We start from the raw sequence: 25,452 nt of genomic DNA, 5'->3' as shown, positions 1-25,452 counted from the left end.
TTTTATATTAAAAAAAAGGGTAGTTAAATGTAATTTTACACAATTAATTTATCAGCTTAAGTGCACGCGCATTATGATTTTAAGACAAATTTTATAGAGATGAAAGAATACCATTAAATTACAAGATTTATAACTAGGAGTCGTAAAATAAGGTTACTAATTATTTCTAATTTTATAGTATTACTATTTCATAGTTGATAAAGTCAAAATGTTTAAATATCCACCGTTCCCTGACTTCCCTCCATTCCATGAATAGAATATGCAGTATTGGAACAAAAGCATTAATTATGATAATCAAGTAATTACCATCGTACTAACCTCATTAATAAACTCTCATTACAAAATAATTACGTGAATAAAACTTTTTAATCGCCGCATCATTTCCCGTGGACTATCTATACACTTTCCCACCTAAACCACAATACTAAACATTAACTCTACGTTAAATTAGCTAATAATACCCCTAATTAAAACACACAAAACGGCGGCGTTTCGATGCGCCTCGCCGATGAGTTCGAACCCTCTGGGACCGCCGGCGGCCTCACGGAGCGGACCAAAGCGAAGTTCAGCCCCTTGAAAAATGGGTGCGTCTTCACCTCGGCCGCACCGCGTTTGGACCCGAGCCGGCGGCTGGGGTCCTTGTTCAGCAGCCCGGATATGAGTCTTCGCGCGTGCGTCTCACTTGAGCCGCACGATGCGCCGGGGAAGGCGAGGGGTTGCTTCGTAATGTTGCGAAGCGTCGCCTCGTTGCTCCCCCCGGCGAAGGGCGTCCGGCCGTATATCATCTCGTAGATGAACACGCCAAGCGCCCACCAGTCGACGGCGTTGCCGTGGGCGCCGCCGGAGGCCACTTCCGGCGGCACGTACTCGTGTGTCCCGACGAATGAGCACGACCGCGCCGCCACCGGCTCCGCCACGAACAGGCGGTTCGCGGCCAGGGTCTGGATCTTCTTCGATCGGAAGAGGCGGTTAGAGATGCAGGAGAACGGAGTCAGCGCCGACGCGGTGGAGGATTTCGCCGGCGACGGCGGATACGGCGAGAAGTCAGGGTACTCGACGGCGGGGACGGCGGCGGAGCAGAGAGAGAGGTCAAAATCGGTCAACATTATGTGACCGTCCGATCTAACAAGCACATTTTCCGGCTTCAAATCTCTGTAGATTATTCCTAACATGTGTAAATATTCTAGAGCTACCAAAATCTCCGCAGCATAAAATCTGCAAAAATGCAATAATTCTAACTAATTAAATAATCGCAACTACACGAAATTAAATATTGATGTTATCTGAATTGAGAATTGGGGATTCGCGATTACGATTTTGAAATATCTGAAGATTACCTAGCGGCGTTGAGAGAGAATCGTTTCTGCGGCTGTTTGTGCCTAAGCGTGTGCAAATCGCCGCCGGCGCAGTACTCCATAACCACGCAGGAGAAATTTGAAGCTTCGAATTCGGCGAAAAGCGTGGGGAGAAACGGATGATCGAGGAGGCGCATGATCTTCCTCTCTGTCTCCGCTCTCCGCGTCTTCTTCTTTAACGCGAGGACGTCGTTGTCCACCACCTTCATCGCGTAGAGGCGGCCGTCGTCCGCCGCGCCGCGGAGGCGGCAGAGATAGACGCGGCCGATGTCGCCGCTGCCGATCTGGCGCACGAGGCTGAAATCGCGGAACGTGAGGTTCGATTTGAGGCGGATCGCCTGGAACGAGGAGTCCGACGATCGGTGCGGTTTCATCGCCGTGGCTTGATCAGGCGAGCTCGCCGGAAGCTCGAAGGAGAGGCGGCTGAAGCTGGTGCAGTGGCTTAGAGTGGTGGTGTCGCTGCTCATCGAGCTGATTTTGCCGGAGAAGGTAATCAATTCGTCAGAATTCCGCCGCGATTCGACTAACATTTTACGCGCGAGCTCATGTACAAGGAATGCAATTCGATGATTAGGTTTTTCGTCGCCAATTTTGGGGGAAATCGGGAGATAATGAGTGTTTGACGTTGAATCAACAGTGAATAGAAAAAAAACAAATCCAAAATCCAAACAATATCAGAAATCGAGGATGATTAAATCGATGGAAGAAGCTTTTTCAGAGATTTTAATGGAGGGGTAGAGGGAGAGCGCTAGCTTAGTAGGGTTTCTGTAGAAAGGAGTAATGGCTTCTGCATACAGCTCTGGGTCTGTGTGCGTATATATATGGAGAAAATTGGTCGTTGGGAACTAATCACGCGACGTAGTAACTAGTGAGTGATTAAAATATTAATTAATGGTTCTGATAAAAATGCTTTTTCAGTAATTAATTCACTCATTTTATTTTGTCTTGTGCACGTGCTGGGACTGTAGTGCACGTGTGGGAATGCCTTCATTCTTCACTATCTGACGTCATATAGTATATTTTGTTTTTTTAATATTATATTTTAAATGAATATTTTAAAATAAATACATCATTATCTTTAGTTTATAGTCCCACTTCATTCATAAAATAACTTTGGATAAAATCTAGAGTTAATAAACATTTAACTTATAATAGGACAGAGGGAGTAATATCATTTGCATAGTACTACCTCTCATGATATTTTCCTCTATTTATGTGTCTAACTATATAATTTTTACAACAAATATATCTCCCAATGCATACTGGTTAAGTAGAGGCGATTCATTCCAGACGTTGACGTTGTTGTTCGACCTTGTGCCTTTAAAGTATGCATGCTAGATCCACAGACATTAGTCATAATCCGCATCGAGCAAAAAAATATTAGATTTGTGCCCATGTGTCTGCTAGTGAAGGCATCCCTTCATGCCACGAGACAAGTTTTTCAATTCCTAGTGCATGCAATCAATGTGCCATGAATTCCAAGGACCATGGAACCTATCGTGCATATCCACCAAAAACTAGGCGTTGTCTACGGTTGATTTTCTCAAATAAGTGTTGCAGAATTCCTCAATGATCCCACGACAAAAATTCTTCAGGCACAACCAACCTGTTGTTTGACCAACATGGAGATACTCGTCAAACATTTCAACAGTAGTGTCATATGTGAGTTGCTTAATCGTCATTGCACTTCTACAGTGTTGATAGCCCCTTTTGTCTGAATCTGTAGAAGCGTTATTGGAAACACTAGTCACGAATAGCTAGTTTATTTGCGATGTCCTCAAATAATAGTCGACACATGCGGAAATGACGTTGAAACATTTCTTCGAACAACCTCCTTGCAGCCTAAGGTCTTAGTGAATATACGACCTTAGTCATGAAGTGCATGGATCAACAACTCTCAATTGAGCACTTATATCTTCTATCTCCAGTCGGATTAGTTGCTCAGCCTCAACAAACATATAAATAAGAAAAGCTAATACTCTTATATCGTATAGTTGTTAGAATCAGAGCCATTTTATTGAAGCAATATTGGTAGATTTTTTTTATAAATAAGAAATAAAAGGAGCAATATATATAGGTGTTGGAAGGATGTAAAAAGACAATAATAGACATGTAACATCAAAAAGCCACTTGACCCATTGGCATATGCAAAAGCATGTGTGATATGCCATCAATATTGGGAGCAAAAGGGAAATCAACAGTTGGAATTGCAATTAGGGACCATCTCATGTTGCAAACCCCACCCACGGTCCATTTGCACCAAACTATATTCTCCATGCTACGTTGCATGTCGTTAGAGCTGTCAAGAATTATCCATATTCACCCGATTTTGAGTTAAGTAGCTCCAGAAATGGATTCGCCCAGATTTTGTCGGCACAAAAAATATTTTACGATTGGGTTAACCACAGGCGAACCCACATTGGGGCATACGTGGACGCCCTTGGGTTCCCCTGATATTTTTTTTATTTTGACTATATATTGCACCTCATCCGTGAGAGTCCGAGTTCGAAAACTTTTTTAATGAAATGGAATAAGGGTCTGTGTTGTGAGTATCAAAACTTTAAATAAAAATTTATTTTGAAGTTGATGAATATTGTAAAGAAAATGTGTGAAACTCGAGAAAATGTAGATATTTTTTTTATTGGTAAATAAATTTAAATTTAAAGACGGCGTCACAGTTCACTCGAACCCCAGCCCTTTGGCATCTGATATTACTACTTTACCACTAGACCAACACAAATTTTAAAGGTCACGCCATGATGGTTTTGAACTCTTAACCTTTTGTCCGAGCATTAACCACTCTACCACTTGGCGCACATAATGTGGATACTTTCTTTCTTTTATTCATTGGTAAATGAACATAAATTTAGAGGCCGCACCATAAAGGCTTCAAAACCTGAGACCTTTAACCTCAAGCATTACATCTCTAATGTTTGGCCAACTTACATAGTAATATGGATGCTTTCTTATTTACTGTAACGAAAGTGAAATATTCATGATAAATTAAGATAATTAAATAAGGATATAATGCAGAAAATAACAATAACTAAGGGAAGTGAAACTTTGGTAAATTAAGATCATTAGATAAGGATATATTGGTGAAAGTGGCTATAACTTTGACATGAATATAAAATATACAGTGAATAACTTCTTTGATCATACTTCATCTATCACATAAGAGTAAGCACCTTTTTTCCTTTTTAATCTATCCCACAAGTGTTTATAGTTTTTAATTTTAAAAAGTTTTTATTCTAATGAGATGAGACTAATTCTCTACTAACAATATTTTAATTTTTTCCTTCTATCCCTCTTACTTTACTAACTGTGAATTAAAACTCGTATTCAACAAAGAATGCAAATATACTTGAATATGACTCATGATAGTAAGAGAAGCCAAAATAGATAACATGACCCTGGACAGGAGAAAAAGTGATCAATTGTAATTGCCACCTGTTCATCCACCCGATATCAGTAGTGTTACACAAATATACCAGCCACTAAGATATTATTTTGATTTTCTTAATTAAAAAAGGGATATTTTCCGTTTTACTAAATTTTTATTTTAAATATTAATTTGAAGACCTATCTTTTAATTATTTATTTTTTAAATTTATTTGGATTTTGCAATCAATCAAAATTTTTATGCTAACATAGTTTAATGACTTATTTACGTGGCACTATCAGATGTCAATTAAAATAACGTCATACTATATTCATTATATTGTATGCAGTGAAATGACGTCACATTAAATTAATTTGTACTATCTCTTATCTTGTTTCTCATTTTCTTCCTTCCATCTCATTCTGTCTGAATATATAATTAAATAAATGAAATATTTTAATTTAGTATAGTATAACGTCATTCCGTTGCCTGTGATGTGAAGTTATTTTGGTTAATGTTTGATACTATCATGTAAGTAAGTCATCAAACAATGCTAATGCCAAAATTTTGATTGGTTGCAAAATCAGAACATGTCAATAGAGTGATTATAAAATAAGAACAAATCAATATGTTGTCACAAAAACCTAATGGCGATTGCGAACGAAAAGTACTGGACTTAGCGATGGACACTACCGTCACTAATTAGCAACAACATATATTGTTATCAATTAGGAACAGCATTGTCCGTCTCTAATTCTGTGTTTTCTATTAATAGTTTTTATGATAGCCACTAATTTGTCATCTTGGTCAATTTTTTTATTTAATTTCAATTTACAAATAAACCTCAAATCAATTATTGATAAGCATTAAATTTACAAAATAGAAATTCTGGTGATAAGGCTAAAAGTTAGCAGTTAAACAAACAAAGAATGTATGAAGTTCTAAAAAAAAATATAGTACTATCAAGTTTGTACTAGTTTGTGATACGTAGGTCAATCATATCTGTGCAGTGCAGAATCATCAAGAGTGTGGCTTGACTTGTGGGACAACATGAGCTACTTCACCATCTCTTGCATGCCGCAATATCATTTTCCATATTTGTTCTATGATAACGCGCGACATTAAATTCCCGATGCAATTCTAGCTACAATTCCTATCGCATTTCTGCTCATAGCCTTGCATAGAAGGATCTAAGCCGACTGAAGCATAAGTAGTCGTCTGTAGTCCGTGCCGAGCTGCTATCCACGAGGCTCTTTGCATGTTCCCAATTTCAAATATCCTTTTTTAACGAGCTTATCTCCAAAAACATTATTCATAAAATTAATCCGGCTCAAATTATATTACAATTGTCAATACATAAAACTGCATTTTTTTAAGTAAAGAAGTCTCAAATCATTGTAGCGGTAAAATATAAAGCTACATATTAATGAACTTATCAGTTAAATAGTAATTATATCATATAATCACAAAATTAGAGATATACTCATTGTTCACAATTAATCGCCATTGGATAAGGCAGTCAAGAAGTTGATTACGTACATTGTGATTGTGAACAATTAGTATCTCTCTAATTTCCACGGTAACGAGAGGCAAACAATATTTGAGATTCTTGCTTGCTCTATTGTAAAAGTCGATGCCACCCGTGTCAAAATTATTTTACTGTTATATCACATTCCACAAGAATATGTACTTTTGCTTGGACATTGATTTTAATGTGCAATCGGTGAAACAAAAGAGAAGTAGTAGGCAAAAATAATTAAAGTATTGCTAGTGGAGAATGAGCCTCACTTCATTAGAGAAAAAAAAGAGTTTACAAATTTAGAAAGTGCATGTTCTTATAGGACGAAGGAAGTGGTATATTTCTCCGGTAAAAAGCTCCCATTAGTAATAATAATAATAATGCATAGAATCAATAATAATAATAATAATAATAATAATAATAATAATAATAATAATAATAATAATAATAATAATAATAATAATAATAATGCATAGAATCAATAATTTGAGGGGGTGGGGGTGGGGGTGGGGATATTTCATTATTCCAACAACTAGTCGGCAGTCGGCATACACTACTAACATTTACATACGGCACTAGATCGAGTATATATTTTTCTTTTTGATCGTAGTAAATTTCTATTGATATTTTTAATGTTTACAATAGTGCTTCTTTTTTATGATGATAAAAAAATCAATGAAACACATTAATTCCTAATTAACTCTGGAAATTTATTTTATTGAGGACAATATTCAATGATACATACTCCGTAGTACAAAAGTAAAAAATGAAACAACTCATATGCATGTGGAAAATATATTTAAAAAAAAAGCTGCATATATGTAGAATCGTAGATAGTGGAAACTGGAAAGTGTACTATAAAAACAAAATAAAAAGGCTAAGTAGGAAAGGGTTGGATATGTATGCGAAAATGCGAGTCAGCCAGTGTATATTTTTTTATTTAAAAATTTAAAAATATGGAGTATATAAAAATGAATAAGTATATTTTAGTGCACTTTGTAAGAGTTAGTATTTTGACTATAATTTGTTTGTTTAACATTGTCACTACACCGTTAATTATATGGGTTATTTTATTTAAAAAGATTGAAGAAAATGAAATATTTATTGATTTAAATTGATGAGTATTTCAATTTTCGTTCTTCAAAATTTTTAAAGGACAAAAAATCTTCGAAGTCTGGTATATGGTAACATGTTTACTATTTAATTCCTTTTATTATTTAAATAAAACGGGCGACGCACGTCGCAGGAAACTATAATATTGGAAATAAGGAATATTCAGCGTCATACTTCATACTGGCTTCTTATTTATAAACGAGCTAGCAAAAAAATACACAAAATAAAAAATAAAAAAAAAAGCAAAAAACAAAACACACTAAAGCAATTGAAGCAACAAAACCATTTTGGGGTGTGGATTGTAGGACATAGTATAATAATTTAATTAAAGGGTAAATAATTTATTTTTCCTCGTCATTTTTAGTGTTTTAACTAAAGTATTCCAACTTCAAAATAACTACAGAGAGATACATAATTTTCAATTTTCTTTAAAAAAATGTATTGTAAAAATTTTCTAAAGCTACGTGCATGGTTTTCATGGCTAAATGAAATTTTATACTCCCTCTGTCTCATAAAAATAAGAACATTTTTCTTTTTCGTCCGTCCCACAAAAATATCACATTTCTATTTTTGGAAAGCTCTCTAAACTCATTATTCATTTACATCAACTTATTTATAACTTATACTACTATTGCCCACCATTACAACTCATTAAACACTAAGGTCATGTTTGGTTGTCAGGATTCTGTCAGGGAAAGTAATCTGATTCCTTACATTTTAAATTTATGTGTTTGTTTCGGTTTTTAATCATATTGGGAAAGTAATCAGAATCCCGAAACAAGAAAAGTTAGTATAATTTTCTAGAATTTAGAATCCTAGCTTTTCTTAGGTATTTACTTTCCTAGTTTTAGGATTCTTACATATTAATGCAATATATTACTATTATTATTGTTATTATTATTATTATTATTATTATTATTATTATTATTAAATACAATATTTTAAAAATAATTTAAAATTATAAATTATAGTATTTAATTTAAGTATAATAAATAACTATAATTAAATTTATCGTAATTATAATTGTATTATTATAATATTTATCATAATAGTAATTAATAATTTATTAAATAATCAAAATATAATTATAATATAAATGATATAATAATAATAATAATAATAATAATAATAATAATAATAATAATAAATAATTATTACTATTATTTTATAAATTAATAATTAATCAATAAAATCGTAGAAAAATTTAAATTATAAAATATATTTAAATATAATATCCGCAAATATTATAATTATAATAATAATCATATTTATAAATGATCATAATACTCCATGTAACTATAATGACAATTATATTATGATGGATGATCCATATTTAAACTATCCATTGTAATAATATATATAATAATATAATTATTATCATTTCTAATTAATTATTTATTAAAAAATTTATATTATTACTATTTCTTTTTATAAATAAAAAATAATATAAAAATAATAATAAGTACCATAATTTTAGTTTGGTGTTTAAATCAATTATAAAATGTAAAATCTTGATATTTTCCAAACACTGGAAAGTAAAGTTATTAGGAATCATATTCTCGGGATTCATTTTCCTTTCCAACTTTACTTTCCCGTCAACCAAACATGGCCTAATAATAATGTGAGTCTCACTATCCACTAGCACTATTTTAACTCTGTTCTTATCATCTATTTTATTTTACCTTCGAATATCTCTTACTTTACCAATTATGCATTAATTTCTGTAGCATCTTAAGTGTCCTTATTTTTTTGGACGAAAGGAGTATTAATTAAGAACTTGTTGATGTGTAATTATATTGCTAAAATCACATCTACCATAGGTCCTCGTACACCACCACATTGGTCAAAAACTTTTCGCAGAATATTTTTAAGTGAAAAATGAAACAATATGTACCTATCCTGGAGTTGAAATGTTTTCAGTAAACACTAAAACAATTAAAAAGTTATCCTTAATTAAATACCCTTATTTATTTGGTTAATCAACTAGAATAAAGAAATAGTTAAAAATTGGGGCAAGGTGTATTAAAGAAATGTTGTAAAATTGATAAGCAAATCTTGTTTTAATTATATGTGCACAAGTTGATTAGGAGAAAATCTTAGAAGAGGGAGATTTTGTGGGATCCGTCACCTCTTTTCTAGATTTGGGGTGATCTTATTATGTCTTGTATGAGATCATTTTCGTACTAATCAATTTCAATCATTCACCTTAATTTCACCAGCTCCTAAGACCTAATTAGTTAGACTACTGAAGACAAACATTATCACGCAACAAAAACATCTTACCATGAGATATGTCAACATATGAATCAAAAGACATGTACAATTATGTGTGACATATTAATAATTTTATGGGTATTTTATACCTAATGACATTGTACTGTTGTCTCACACAAAACTCACCTTGGTATATGCTTCATAATTTATTTATTAGGAGTTCAAAATTTGAAGATTGTAAACCTATTATTATAAACTCTTTTTTTCGTGACGACATGGGTGTCATTTAATGATGTCAATCACCAAAATAAATTTTACGATCTCATTTTAAAAATAATTCTCAAAAATCATAACCTTCTATATGTATAATTGGATGTATATAAAATTGTTCATGCTTAACATAAAAATTTAATTATATTGAGATCCCATCCAATATTTATTGACTTGTTTTTAATTTTTATGGTGTTTGATTACATCCTCAGCACATAAGTATTTTTTACGAATCTTAATCTCTAGTATGATAGTAATAAGAATCGAATGTGATAAAACTCGTTTCGTAGATGTTTCCCTACGGTTGATTACTTTACTAGAAAATAGGAAGTTTCTGTTCGAAAGATAAAATTCAAATTATTCAATAGCCAATCTTAAATCTACCAAAATATTAAAGATGAAGCATAAGTAAAATAACAAAAAAGGAGGAGTATTAAATGAAGAGACACACAATAGCAATATTCACGCTGTTTTGATAGGGAGACAAACAGACAATATATGTTGTCACATCGACAAACCCTAATCACCTGCCCACATACATAATTAATTAATTAATAGTACTATAATGTATAAATAATTTATTGCAAGTACTAACTTTAGTTTACTTATGATGCTTTAATCACCAAATCAGGAACAACCCAAATATAGGAAAATTACATAGGTTAGGAATCCAAGAGTTGGAATATAATATAAATATATATATTCTTGAGGAATACAATACACACACGTATCAATACATAAAACAAGTGGTAAAGCAATCAATACATAAGAAAAATATACTAGTACGTACTATTATTGGCTATCTGGTTGCTTTGTTTTCATGTTTCATCGGCAATATGAATCGATAACAAATACTCTCTCCGTCCCCGACAAACATATACTTTGGATTCGACATAAATTTTAATAGTATAAAATTGATAAAGTAGGAGAGAGGTAGAAAAATAATAATAATTAAAGTATTGTTAGTAGAAATGAGTCTCACCTCATTAGAAAGAAAAGACTTTTTAAAATTAAAAAATATATATTCTAGCTTGTGGGACGGATAAAAAAGAAAAGAGTACATATTTTTATGAAAGGACGGAGTAATTTACTAATTGACAGTGTATTTTGAACAAAACACCTTTTAGATTTCAGCATAAGTTTCGCCTTTGGTCTTCTGTGTTTATTTTCTCTTCTCTTTGGGAGTTTTAACGTAAAGATAATTGCTATATTTAAATTCCGAACTTTTAAATTTTAACCCGAATTAGATAAGTATAAATTATAATCTTCAAAGCGTCTCAATAATGTTCTAGCTTTTCAAGTTGAAATTGAGATTAGACATTCGTCAGCTGAAAATTAAATAGTGTAGTAAAATTTTTAAGTTTATATTTTAGCTAGGTTGTTCTCTCATAGTGTCTATCTAATCATCCTAATTGCGAACTATTAAGAAACTCTCAGTTGTGCTTTGTACCAATTCTAATCGGGTTTCTACGCATCAATTAATGATAAAATTGACAATGTGGGATTACAATCTAATAATTGGTGAGCTTTATAATCCTTTAATCAAATTTGATTTTAATAAACTTAATAAGGACGAATTTCACTGTATATCAAAAGGTTGAGATAAAATGTTTTCAAGTTGGGAAAGTCCATGGATGATTGCAATTTAAATCATCCCACTTGACTATATAATACTCCCTCCGTCCCATATTTATAATCACATTTAGTTATAACACAGGTTTTAAGGAATTGGTGGAGTGTGTAATAAATGAAATGAGATGATGGAGTGAGATGATAGAGTGTGTAATAAATGAAGTGAGATGATGAAGTGTGTAATAAATGAACACTACAAAAATCTTGTGATTTAGCAACGGACATTTCCGCTACTAAATAAGTTAATTCCGTTGCTAAATCACGTTAGCAACGGATTAGTAGCAGATAGTGTCCGCCGCTAAAAACCTTGCTGCCAAATGGCTTGCAGCATACACCATCCGCTGCTAAGTTTTAGCAACGGATTTCCGACAAAGAGTATCCGCTACTAAATGGTGATCAAATCAAAAACGAAAATGAATCAGGTTTAGCAACAGATATATCCGTTGCTAGTACTAGCGGATCAGTAGCGGAGTTAGATTAGCAACGGATATAGTCCGCTCCTGGATTATTTTTATTTTTATTTTTATATTTCTATTCTGTTGCTATTCCGTTGCTAATTTTAAAATTATATTACAGAAAAATTATTTTATTTCTTATCCAGTTACGGCAACCTGTTTACTACAACCCAACATTTCAACAAATAAATCACAATAATTCTTTGTAGCAAAAGATAATAATAGATATACTAATAAGTATTTTGAAAATTACATGAAGTTCGATGCTGTCATAACTCTAAAATATAGATGATAGTGAATCTCAAAAGAGTCAAACTCATAATTCTTCAGAATCATGACTACGAGATTGAAGCACAGAATAACTCGAGTTGTGGGACTGATGGGACATGAACTGGTCCATCTTCTCATATAGAATCTTCATATCCTCTTCTAATTTCATTCTCTTCTCGCGCTCTTCATTGAATTTTTCTTCCATCTCTTCAAGTTTGCGGTCCACTTGATGACTTGTCCCTCCAACATTGTGGGTAGAGGAATTATCTACAAGGCATGGTCCGAGGTCTCCGGTTCCAACCATCCTCCTCTTTTTGTCGAGACGGCCTCCCATAACTTGATTTACAAAAATATCATTCAAGTTGGCATTCTCGCCTTGAGCAGCAGCAAGCTCTTTGACCTTCGCCTAGTTAATATAAATGAAAATAAATGTTATATGAATTATCAATTGAATATATCTACATAATGCTAACGTAATACTCTAATACTATTTATATAAATTCTTAATTTAAAACGATTAGTTATTAAAATAAAGTCGCTACAACAACATATGCATTAATTCTTTTGTAATAGTCACATGAAGAAGTTCTTATTCTGCCTAAATCTTGGAGAAAGTTCAAAAGGTTAATTAAGTGTAGGTAAAAGATTAACTAAATCATAACATAATCACTTTTTCTGTGGGTTCAGAGCTAGACATAGCAACCTTGAAGCTTGCACCATTCTATAATGTAAAATGTTAAGTACGATTTGCACCATTGTATATATATATCTAAATACATATATACATATTTATAACTTACAGCTATATCGGCAGTCCTCTTATATGTGAATTCCCCATTCTTGCAATGTAGTGTCAAGAATGATTCATACGAAACTTCAGCAACGGGAACACCTTTTTCTTTTGCCTATTTATTAAAAATATAATAAAACAAACATTATTGCCAAATGAATTTCATATATATATATATATATATATATATATATATATATATATATATATATATAACACTTACCAACTTTTGAGCTTTTGATGCAACTGAAGTTGAGCCTCCGTAATTCTTACTGTATCCGGTTCCGGGACCATCGGGCTCGGAAAGTCTGGCCTTTTTTGCAAGTATCGATTTATGCATCACGTCGGGATCCTTCCAATGCTCTAGTAATCCTTTCCACATCACTTCTGATACGTAACCCGGTCTTGCTTTATTAGGAGCGTTAAACTTTTTTAAGCTGGTAATAAAGGACGAGAATCTGATTGCAGCTTTCTTTTTCCAAAGGACCCACACCTCCTGCTCCCATGAATCGGGCCAGAAATATGATTTCTGTAGAAAAATAAAAAATAAAAATATATTTGTAGGCAATATCCAAAAGTCAATAAAGCAATTCAAAATCAGAACACAAGTGAGAAAATACATAGATGTGTAAAATGCTATGCAAATGAAATTTAAAAACAAGAATGTAATCAAACTGTACAAATCAGATAGTATTACATTTGCTATATTTGGAAGTAAACCATGTCAGTAACATAAACAAATCAATTAAAATACTCCAACCATCCAAAAATAGTACGTAAAAGTCAAATCTAAGGTCTAAACAAACTGCACATATATGCACATTCTATGATTGCAAATGCTGTAAAAATTGTACTCCATATTCTCACACACCACACATTATATCAATTGCAAATAATCACCAATTTCAAATCTGGATTCTTGATTTATGAATCTGCTAAATTAATCAAACTAATACTTACTCGAAACTCCTCAAAGTAACCATTCTTAACGTCATCTGGGGTTTTAGCCCAGGTAAAACCCGTTGGATTTCGGATTTGGTGAAATGATGAGGTAATTTTACTTGCCATTTGCCAATGGGTCAATAATTTCCTACAATATTTTAATATTAGTTAATATATAATAACAAGAATCTTAATTAATAGTCAACATAACAAACCCAGAGTGCGGATCCCTTTCAATTTTTATCCTCCTATCAGGCACTACATGGTCATCATCTTCCATGTCATCGACATTCTCGTGGATGTTTCGTTCGGTTGATCTCATTTGAGAGGACTCGCCGGTGATAGTGTGATGGCCACGACGATGATACATATCTACATCACTGCAAAAACATAAGTGAACATTAGTAAATATTCATGTGTTTCTGGTCAAGCCACTCCCCACAAGAAAAGAAAGGAATAGAAATAAACTAAATAGAAAAGAATTGCAGCGGCAGATTGCAACACTGCAGCAGTTCATAATTCAACTCTCTCATAATGTACTAAAGTTCTAATCCCTAGTGTACTCTTCGGATGGCTTTTTAAACACAAAACATCATTCTAGTTAACCAAAAACTAAAATCAGTAAGAAACAATAATCATAATTAAGCAAAAGTGCCAACTAAACATAAATTCCCCAATAGAATTGATCGAACAAAAACTATAACCCTTTTGCCATACATTCTAAAATTGGTGCTTCTCTTTGGGAACACTCATTCACAAGCAATGCAAAATTTAGATGAGCACTGCGGGAAAGATAGAGATAGGGAGAGGGGGAGAAAAAACCGTGAGAGGAGAAGCAGGGATGCGGAAGATGACGACGAGGAGGCCTCGTCGGCGGCGTCGAGGAGGCGGCGGCGGCGTCGAGGACCCAGCAGTTGCGTTGAGAGAGGCAGTGGAGTTGATGCGACTTAGGAGGAAGGCAGAGTCGTGCGTTGCGTTGTGGTGTGAGTTGGGTTAATTATATTAGTATCTAATTAATACTCTAATTATGTTCCACAATTTCCAATTGATTTATACAATCTTCTATCGTGTTGACAAAATCAATAAAAGAAATAAAATATAATTTTATTTGCAGCTTAAACAAAAACATCAGCTAATTAAATGACATAAAACTAATTAAAAAATTATTTAAAAATTGTATATTTGTTTTGGATTTGATCGTGTGAATATTTGTTACAAATTTCTTTACGTCACTTATTTTTATTGCTATTCAATTAACAAATCTAATATCATAAATAACTCAATTAAATTTAAAATTTAAAGATATTATACACATATATAGATTATGGAAAATATTAAATTTGAACTTAAATGTCTACAAATTTAAGAAAAATATATTATTTTATTTAAAAATTGTACTCCCTCCGTTACATGATAGTTGAGTTATTTTTCTATTTTAGTAGTATCGTTTCCCTTTTTAGCAAAAAGCAACATCTTTTCCCTCTACTACTCAATTCATTCTCTTACTTTATTAATATTCTCTTTACTTTTCCCTCTTACCTATTTTATTATCTCTTCATTTAATATACTTTAATATCTCTTCCTTAATATCCATAACAAAAAAAAATGACTTTACTACCACGGGAAAATATTTATTTTAGATAAAACTCAAAATCATGTGAAAATTTGTTATGAATTTCCTATGTCACTTCTTTTGTATTACTACTATTAAGTAATAACTAAATTAATTCATATATAATTCAATTAAATTTAAAATTTAGGGGTATTTTGTACGTGTACAGTTTATGTACGTTTATCTTTATTTGGATAACAATAAACTTACATAAACTTACATAAATACGAATTAACTTAAAATAAACTATGCTAATCATTCCGTAATAATTTAAGAAAATATTAAATTTTAAATTAAATATCTTCAAATTAAAAAAAAAATTATTCTAACAAAAAATTGTATATTTATTTTGCAAATGCTGTAAAAATTTGTATATCAAATGCAAATAATCACCAAATTCAAATCTGGATTCTTGATATATGAATCTGCTAAATTAATTTTGAATCACATTTGTTTCATGGGTTTAAACTATAGTATAACAATCTGAGCTATATGAATATGAATAAAAGAATCGGAGAATTTGGGAAGGTGAACCGCACTATTTTTGTACTAACTTTTTTTCCTAACGTATGCAATTGATGAACTTATGAAATAAACTAGGTAATCTATCAGATCAAAATATTTCTTTAAATGGAAAATAAATTTTAAAATACTATATAAGCAAAACAATCTCTGCAATTACATAAACAATAATCTCAAATCAATAAATTTTTATGACAAAAAGTAAACGAAAAAAAAAGTGAAAAGCAAATTTTATGCTTATAAGACAATTTCCTGCGGTATCCGCACATTTCGGTTATTGAGAAGCAGAGTTGTGCGCACAACCCATACACCAACTCATTAAAGAGCCGATTTAACATTCCAAACAGATCAGACCACACCAATTCCTATTTACTTTCCTCCTTTTGTCCTTCCAATACAAACTCAACATACAAATTTTTCAGAGCTATTACAACTGTAGTGATCAGTGGCCCCATTATTGCTCCCTGCTAAAGTGAAGCAAACAGCAAACATCATTTAACAGATCATCTGTCGAAGATCATCTTACATAGGATGTTCCATAATCATTGTCTAAACGATGCATGATCTGATGTAGTTTAACAGAGCTAATGAAACCATGGAAAGTGATGTTGAATTGTCTATCAAAGTATAAGTAACAAACAACAGCAGACAAAGACAGAAGTAAACTACCTCCAATGCAGAGTCAAACAATGTCATCCCACCGATGATGCTGAGACCCGTAAGATAAGCACTATGACCAGGAATATCCTCCTGTATCTCTATAGTTCCATACTCCACAAGCGCAAGATGAATGATGGACAACGTGATTGCCAATAAATATCTTCCCTCGAACACCAACTGCAGCGTTGCTGGTATTGTCGAGATCCAATGGGGAAACAGAGGCAGCAAACAGCTCACAAACGCCATCACAGTTGACATATACAAAAAGTGTATTGAGAATAATCTGAAGATAAGCCAAGTCATGCATCCTTGATAGAAGGCAATCTCAACGGTTGCTAACAGCTAGAACTCCCGAGATGGCCTTATCCAGCACTTCAACACACCGGTCTCTTGCAGAAGGTGTGATGGGGAACATATATATCACTTGCTCGGTAACTCCACCAGACTCCGATGTGATCAGATAATACAACACCCAAAAAAACACCATGGATTGTGAAACAAAGTTGAGCAGCCCTGCAGCACCGGAGAGAATGGAGCTCCAAACCAAGAACACTAGCTTAGCGCTTCCACCTAGAACAGACGTGCTACTGACGGCGTGATCACAAACTGCTTGATCCCAACGACAAATTCAGTCATGTTATACTGCATTGCCAAGGAATCAATCTGATCCGACACAGTCTCGTAGAGCTTGGTCGAATACATATGCACCGGAAAAAATAGGAAATAGATATATCAAGAACAAGATCAAAGGGATATATATTTGACATATACTACTGTTATCAAAATTTATGCTGATAAAAAAAAATCAAGTACAAGATCAATGGATTATGTGGAAGTTTAAACTATAAATTTCATTCATTTAGCAAAATCCACAATGAATGCTAGTAAAATAAAAAAGAGAGAAAAAAATTATCCATATAGTGAAAAAAATAAAAACTGACAGCAACAGCTCCTGCTCTAGAATCATCATCTATATCTCATACATTATGATATTACTCATCATCTATATCAATATTTTCATCATCAGAAAATACTATATCTTCATCCGAAGGGTATTCATCAACATCATTGATATCTATCATCCCACCATTTGGATGAAGTATTGGAGTATCATCACCAATTGCTAGATTCATATCTAACAAAGGCACAAGCATTTCATCCTCTTGGAACGGTGGCTCTATTGTTGATGTTGTCGGGTTCGGAAGTTCAACCTTAGACCTTGCTTTCACCTTACACACTTCCCACCAATCCTTTTTTACCTGATTCGTGCTAGGATACGAGCAATAATACACTTGGGTGGCTTGATTTGCTAAGACAAATGGCTCATACTTATTATACTTACGCGTGTGGTTTATAGAAACCAATTTGAAATCCTTATGAACCACTGTCCCAGAAGTTGATGGATCAAACCATTCACATTTAAATAATGTGGTCCTTTTGATTGGCATACTAGGATAATCTAACACACAAACCTCAATCAATCGGCCATAAAAATCCATCTCATCAGTGCCAAATATTTCACCCTTTATACAAACTCCACTATTCATAGTAGCTCGACGTGACTGATATGATAGTGTATGAAATCTATACCCATTAATAACATATCCATGATATGTTTTAACCTCTAACAAAGGTCCTTTGGAAAGATCCTGGATATATTTGCTCACATCATTCGGTGGCTGACATCTTACAAATCTTTTGAACCAATCAGCAAATTGTGTGTCAACAAGATTTCCTAACTCAGAATGTGATAGCCTTGGATTTGATCTTATCATTTCATCTTCAAACAATCTTTCAAAAAAAGTAAAAGAATACGAGTTAGATATTTACTACTGTGCATTTGAAGATAAAATTAGGAAGATACGATATTACTCACTTCAGATATGTAGTTGTGACCTCAGGACAATTGAGTAGAATGTATGTATGCGCAGCATTGTATTCTCTAGTATCCATGTATCTAACTGACATTTTCCCAAGTGGGCGTCCCGCATGTTTGAAAACCGAAATAACATCGGGCCCCTCAAGAACACTATTACTTTCTCCGCCATAATTACGAGGCTCGTTCCTTATCTTTGTTTTCACATGATCCTCGAAATAATATGAACAAAATGTAGAAACTTCTTCTACCAAATAAGCATTGCATATGGATCCTTCAACTCGTGCTTTGTTCTTGACATTGTTTTTTAACCTCCTAAGGTACCTATAGGACAAATTATATAAAAATATTTTAAGATATTATATTTGTATGTTTATATAAATATCAATTTATACCTCTCAAATGGATACATCCATCGAAACTGAACTGGCCCAGCAAGACGAGCTTCATCGGCTAAATGAACTGGCAGATGCTCCATTGAGTCAAAGAAACTAGGTGGGAAAATACGTTCAAGATTGCACAAAATTATTGGAATGTTATCACTTAGCCTACCCATATCTTCAATTCTTATTGCTCTAGACGTCAAGTCCTTGAAAAATAGACATAACTCTGTGATAGCCTTCCAAACATTTTGAGGAAGAAGTTCACGAAACGCAACAGGTAGTATGCGTTGCATGAACACATGACAATCATGACTTTTCATTCCAAACATCTTTAGCTTCCTCAAATCAACACATCTACCCATATTAGACACATATCCGTCTGGAAATCGAAGACCTCTGACCCATTCACACAAGACTTTCTTTTCACGGTTGTCAAGGGTGTATGAAGCTTTTGGAAACTTCCCAGTCTCCTCGTTACGCTTTAATTCAGGTCTGGCACAATATTTATCGAGCTCTTCTCTCGACTTTGATGTGTCCTTAGTCTTCCCTTGGACGTTAAGCACGGTATTAAATACATTATCAAAGACATTTTTTTCAACGTGCATTACATCCAAATTATGTCGAATCAATAGTTCCTTCCAGTAAGGGAGATCCCAGAAGATGCTTCTTTTCTTCCATCCAGATCTAGCACGACTTGAGACAATCTTGTTCATGTCATTGAAGTCATCCATCACTCTTACCAAACCTAATGTATCTATCTCGTTCAAGATTTCTTCTCCTGACTTTGGTTCTGGTGGGCCATCTAGGATCATCGTGTTTTTACGGAATGCTTTTTTATTCTTTCGAAATGGATGATTAGTAGGTAAGAATTTTCGATGATTGTCAAACCATGATTGTTTACCACTTCTCTCTAAAGTAAACGCATCAGTGTTTTCCATGCAATGAGGACAAGCTAATCTTCCAGCTGTACTCCATCCAGACAACATAGAATATGCTGGAAAATCGCTTATGGTCCACATCAAAATTGCTCGCATTTGAAAATTTTGCTTCAATGAAATATCATAGGTAGGCACACCCACTTCCCACAATTGTTTCAGTTCATCTATTAATGGTTGTAGAAAAACATCCAACTTATCTTTAGGATTACGCGGCCCGGGAACTAACACTGTGAGGAACATGAAATGTTCCTTCATACATAGCCAAGGAGGAAGATTGTAAGGTGTTAAGATAACTGGCCACGAGGAGTACTGTTTCCCTGATTGGCCAAATGGTTGAAACCCATCCGTTGAAAGTCCTAATCGCACATTACGGCAATCTGAAGCAAATTCGGGGAATGTATTGTTAATGTGCTTCCACGCAGGAGAGTCTGCTGGATGTCGCATAACTCCATCATCAGTAGATGAAGAATGCCAACGCATTTCTTCAGCTGTGGCTTTGGATGCATATAGTCTTTGCAATCGAGGAGTCAGAGGAAAATAATACATCTTTGCTTTAGCCACCTGTTTGTTTTTATCCGCTATAGAACCAACATTTTGGTCTTGAAAGCGTGATTCGCCACAATGTCTGCATGTGTGTAACAAACTGTCGTCTCGCCAAAAAATCATACAATTATTTGGACAACAGTCAATTTTTTCAACCGGTAATCCTATGCCACGCAATAATTTTTTTGTGCTATAAAAGCTATTTGGCAATAAGTCATCATCACTTGGAAACCCTTCTTTGATCAGTTCTGTGACTCGATCATAACATTTCTCAGGCCAATGAAACTCTGCTTTCAAACTCATTAGTCGAACCACATATGACAACTGTGAATGTTTCTTGCAACCAGGCCACAACTCATTATCAGCAGCATTTAGCATATCATAAAGTTTCTGCGCATCAGGATGCGGTGGCTCATCCATGTTCTCATTGTTAAACTGAGGACCGGCAGCATCTAAAACCATCGTATGATATGTGCTTGGTGCTTCATCATTTATTTCCATACAAGAATTTCTAGTTGATTGGCTTGATGTTTCACCTTGGAACCTCCATATGTGGTAATTCTTTACAAAACCAAACTTAGAAATGTGAAATCGAACATCATCTGTCGATCTATATAGCTTATTATCGCACTTTCTACACGGGCACTTAATTTTGTCATTATCCATATAAGCTGGTTTACTCCTTGCAAATGTAATGAAACTTTCAAGCCCTTCTAAAAAATCAGGATTAAAACCAAAGTCGGGATGGTACCGCCTATACATCCACTCTCGATTTGAAGTCATTATTATATTTCCTGATCAGTAATTCAGAGCATCATATTAATTCCTAGTCAATAAGGTAGGCATGTTGTACAAACTCTTAACTAATTAGCATTCAAACACATAATTTATCAAGCTTAAAATAGAAACGATCAACAGTCAAACACATTAAATCAGAATGTAACATCAAGGCCACGAAATCACCTCACTTCAAAGCCACAAAATCACCTCACTTCACAACAAATTGGGTCGGTGAAGCCGACAAGGCTTCACCCCAAGCCTAACCACCATCTACACCCTAAAGCATGTTTCTATAAACAATTTACTCAGTACCATTACCACTATTTTCATCATGGTACAAAAAAACATAAACACAAAAGATAAAGATGCTAACCTTTGTGATAAACTCTTCTCTCAATCTGGTGCAGTTCTAAAATGTCCCAAAACAACTTAGAAGATTGAAGAGGCAGATTGCAACACTGCACAGTTTAGAATTCAACTATCTCATAATGTACTCAAGTTTTAATCCATAATGTACTCTTCGGATGACTTTCTAAATATTACCAAAAACATCTTTCTAGTAACCAAAAACCGAAATCAGTAACAAACAATAATCCTAATTAAGCAAAAGTGCGAATTAAACATAAATTCCATAATAGTATTGATCGAACATAACTTATAACCCTTTTGCCATACATTCTAAAATTGGTGCTTCTCTTTGGCCTTATTCAAAACATGAGGGAACACCACAATCACAAGCAAGTAATTGAATATGCAAAATTTAGATGAGCACTGTGGGTAGATAGAGATAGAGATAGAGAGTGGGGGAGAAAAAAACCGTGAGAGGAGAAGCAGGGATGGGCGGAATACGACGAGGAGGAGGAGGCGGCGGCGGCGGCGGCTTTGAGGACGCTGCAGTTGCGTCGTGAGAAGCAGTGGAGTCGACGGCGTAGGAGGAAGGGTTACAGTCTGTTCTATGTGGTGTACGTGTGATGAGTGAATTATATTAGAATAATTAATACTCTTTCCATTAAAATAATTGATTTATATCAATCTTATATATCACGTTGGAGATATAATTTTATTTGTAGCTTAAGCAAAACACGTCAGACAATTAAATGACATAAAACTAATTAAAATATTATTTTAATTAAGAATTGTATATTTGTTTTGGATTTGATCGTGGGAAAATTTGTTATAAATTTCCTTATATCACTTCTTTCTATTGCTATTCTATTAACAAAACTAATATTATAAATAATTCAATTAAATTGATAATTTAAGGGTATTATTCGCATACAAAGTTTATGGAAAATATTAGTAAATTTTATCTTAAATATCTACAAATTTAAGATTATTTTATTTAAAAATTGTACTCCCTCCGCTCCATGCTCCATAATAGTTGAGTCATCTTTCTATTTTAATAGCTAATATGTTCCACCATAGTAAAATCGTTTCCCTTTTTAATAAAAATCAACATCTTTTCCTCTTTCTCTTACTTTATTAATGTTCTCTTTATTTTTCTCTCTTTACTACTCCACTTTATTATCTCTTCATTTAATATATTTTGATATCTCTTTCTTAATATCGGTGACAAAATGAAATGACTTTACTACCGCAGAACGAAGGGAAAATATTTATTTAAGATCAAACTCAAAATTATATGAAAATTTGTTATGAATTTCCTATGTCACTTCTTTTGTATTACTAATATTAACTAATAACAAAAATAATTCATATATAATTCAATAAATTTAAAACTTAGGGGTATTATGTACGTGTACATTTTATGTACATTTATCTTTATTTGGATAACAATCAACTTACACAAATTGTACATACATAATCAAATTTTTTCAACATTCTCCATTGAAAATAGATTTATAAATACGAATTAACTTTAAATAAATTATGCTAATCATTCCGTAATAATTTAAGAAAGTATTAAATTTTAAATTGAATATCTTCAAATTCAAGAAAAAATAATTATTCTGACTAAAAATTGTATACTTATTTTGGATCAAACTCGAAATCGTGAAATTTTGTTAATTATAAATTTCCGAAGTAACTACTTTTGGATTGCTTTTAATTAATAATCCCTCCATCCGTGAAATGTTGTCCAGTTTTGCTATTTCGGTCCGTCCGTGAAAAGTTGTCCATTTTGCTTTGTTTTTTTTTTTCATTTTTGTACATGGACTCCACTTTCCACTAACTCTTTGCACCACATTCTATTATAAAACTAATATATATGTACGAGACCCACATTCTGCTAACCCATTTCAACTCACTTTTCTACATATTTCTTAAAATTTGTGCTGATTCAAACTTTGACAATATTTCATGGACGGAGCGAGTAACAAAACTAATTCATAAATAATTCAATTAAATTTTAAATTAAGTGGTATTATTCTAGCAGCAGAATAGTAGCGGATATTTTCCCTGCTGTAACATACTAACGGATAGGAATCCGTTGCTAAATTTATTTAATTTCAAAATTTTGATTTTTTCAATACAAAATAATAATAGCAGCGGATATGTCTGCTACTCTTTTCTAGCGGATGCAAATCCGTTGCTATATTCATTAAATCTTTTAATTAATAAATAAATAATTATTAGTAACGGATTTATCTGCTACTAATTACTAGCAGGCACTGATCCGCCACCGTATCCGTTACTAAATGTGGCGCGCTGTTATGCCGCCAAATATTAATGAAAATCCGCTACTAAATCCGCTACTAACGATGGCGACGGACGTTCCGCTACAAAGTCCGCTACTAGTAGTGTCAGATCAGAGTCCGCTGCTAAATTCCGTTGCTAAATCGCGAAATTTTTGTAGTGGAAGTGAGTTGGTTAAAGATGGGTCCCTTTTTGACTTTTTGGTTTTTTATTTTTGTTTTGATTTATTTTTATGTAGATAATGACATTTGAGTGTAATTTTAGTGAACAATGGCGTAAAATTTTACGTCCAAATATGGAAAGTTCTAAATGTGACTATAAATGTGGGACGGACTTTTATGGTAAAATGTGACTATAAATCTGGGACGGAGGGAGTATCATAAAATTTTCAATTGTCCCATAATAATTAGTCAAAATTAAAATTAATATGACAAAATAAAATATGATACAATAAAAACTAAGTTATTTTAGATATATATCGACATCATTTAACAATACAAAAAATATAACATCGTTTTGTCAAAAATAACGCCATTATGTTGTCATACTGTATTTAATTTTGTCGTATTAAATTCAATTTAATCAAATGTGGGACAATTGAAAAAAGTTAAAAATTTATAATTTCATTATTATTAGGCCATGTTTGGTTGGCGGGAAAGTAAAGTTGGCAAGGAAAATGAATCCCGCGAATATGATTCCTAGTAACATTACTTTCCTGTGTTTGGAAAATATCAAGATTTTAAATTTATATTTAATTTAAACAACAAACTGAAAATATACTTATTATTTTTTATTTATAAAAAAGAATAATATTGTTAAATTTTTAATAAATTATTAATTATAAATAATAATAATTATATTATTATATTTATTATTACGATGGATAGTTTAAATATGGATTATCTAGCATAATATATAATAATATAATTATAATTATAGTTAAATGGAGTATTATACTCATTTATTATAATAATAAATAATAATTATATTATAATTATAATATTTACGGGTATTATAATTGAATAAATTTTATAAATTCAAATTTCACTGTGACTTTATTGATTAATTATTAATTTATAAAATATAGTAATAATTATTTATTATACATATTATATAATTATATTTAAATTATTAATAAACTATTAAATACTATTATGAATTATTATAAAATATAGTTATAATTATGATAATTTTAATTATAGTTATTTATTATAGTGAATTTAAGTATGATTAATTTTAAATTATTTTTAAAATATTGTACTTAATAATAATAATAATTATTATTATTATAATAATAATAATAATAAAACTATACTATATTGCTTAAATATGTAAGAATCCTAAAACTGAGAAAGAGAATACCTAAGAAAAGCTAGGATTCTAAATCCTGGAAAGTTGTACTAACTTTCCTTGTTCTGGGATTCTGATTATTTTTCCAGTTTGAATAAAAACTGAAACAAACACAGAACTTTAAATTTAAGAAATCAGATTACTTTCCCAGACAGAATCCTGACAACCAAACATAGCTTATTAGAGTTACA

General features: G+C 32.7%; 3 protein-coding genes across 3 annotated transcripts; all 3 read right to left on the bottom strand.

Annotated features, from left to right (window-relative positions):
- Positions 1-281: 281 nt before the first annotated feature.
- LOC125212768 (protein kinase PINOID-like) lies at positions 282-2,131 on the bottom strand. Its single transcript, XM_048113016.2, has 2 exons — positions 1,338-2,131; positions 282-1,215 (listed from the first exon to the last, which is right to left on the bottom strand). Exons 1-2 carry the CDS (start codon positions 1,883-1,885, stop codon positions 468-470), a joined length of 1,296 nt encoding a protein of 431 aa, XP_047968973.1. The 5' UTR covers positions 1,886-2,131; the 3' UTR covers positions 282-467.
- Positions 2,132-16,331: 14,200 nt separating this feature from the next.
- On the bottom strand, positions 16,332-17,503 carry LOC148930345 (uncharacterized). The gene is given in 4 exon segments (XM_089066433.1): positions 16,332-16,540; positions 16,746-17,081; positions 17,083-17,342; positions 17,437-17,503. Coding segments are annotated over 4 exon segments (762 nt in total). The 3' UTR covers positions 16,332-16,441.
- Positions 17,504-17,728: 225 nt separating this feature from the next.
- Positions 17,729-21,259, bottom strand: LOC148930344 (uncharacterized). Its single transcript, XM_089066432.1, has 3 exons — positions 19,008-21,259; positions 18,613-18,936; positions 17,729-18,527 (listed from the first exon to the last, which is right to left on the bottom strand). The coding sequence occupies exons 1-3, from the start codon at positions 21,257-21,259 to the stop codon at positions 17,729-17,731; spliced, it is 3,375 nt and encodes a 1,124-aa protein (XP_088922558.1).
- Between the last annotated feature and the right edge of the window lie 4,193 nt (positions 21,260-25,452).

This window comes from Salvia hispanica, chromosome 3, assembly GCF_029641045.1.
Source record: "Salvia hispanica isolate PSC_SH4W2 chromosome 3, Shi_PSC_v1, whole genome shotgun sequence".
In the NCBI taxonomy this organism is placed as follows: domain Eukaryota; kingdom Viridiplantae; phylum Streptophyta; class Magnoliopsida; order Lamiales; family Lamiaceae; genus Salvia; species Salvia hispanica.
This window is presented reverse-complemented; position numbering and strand designations above follow the sequence as displayed.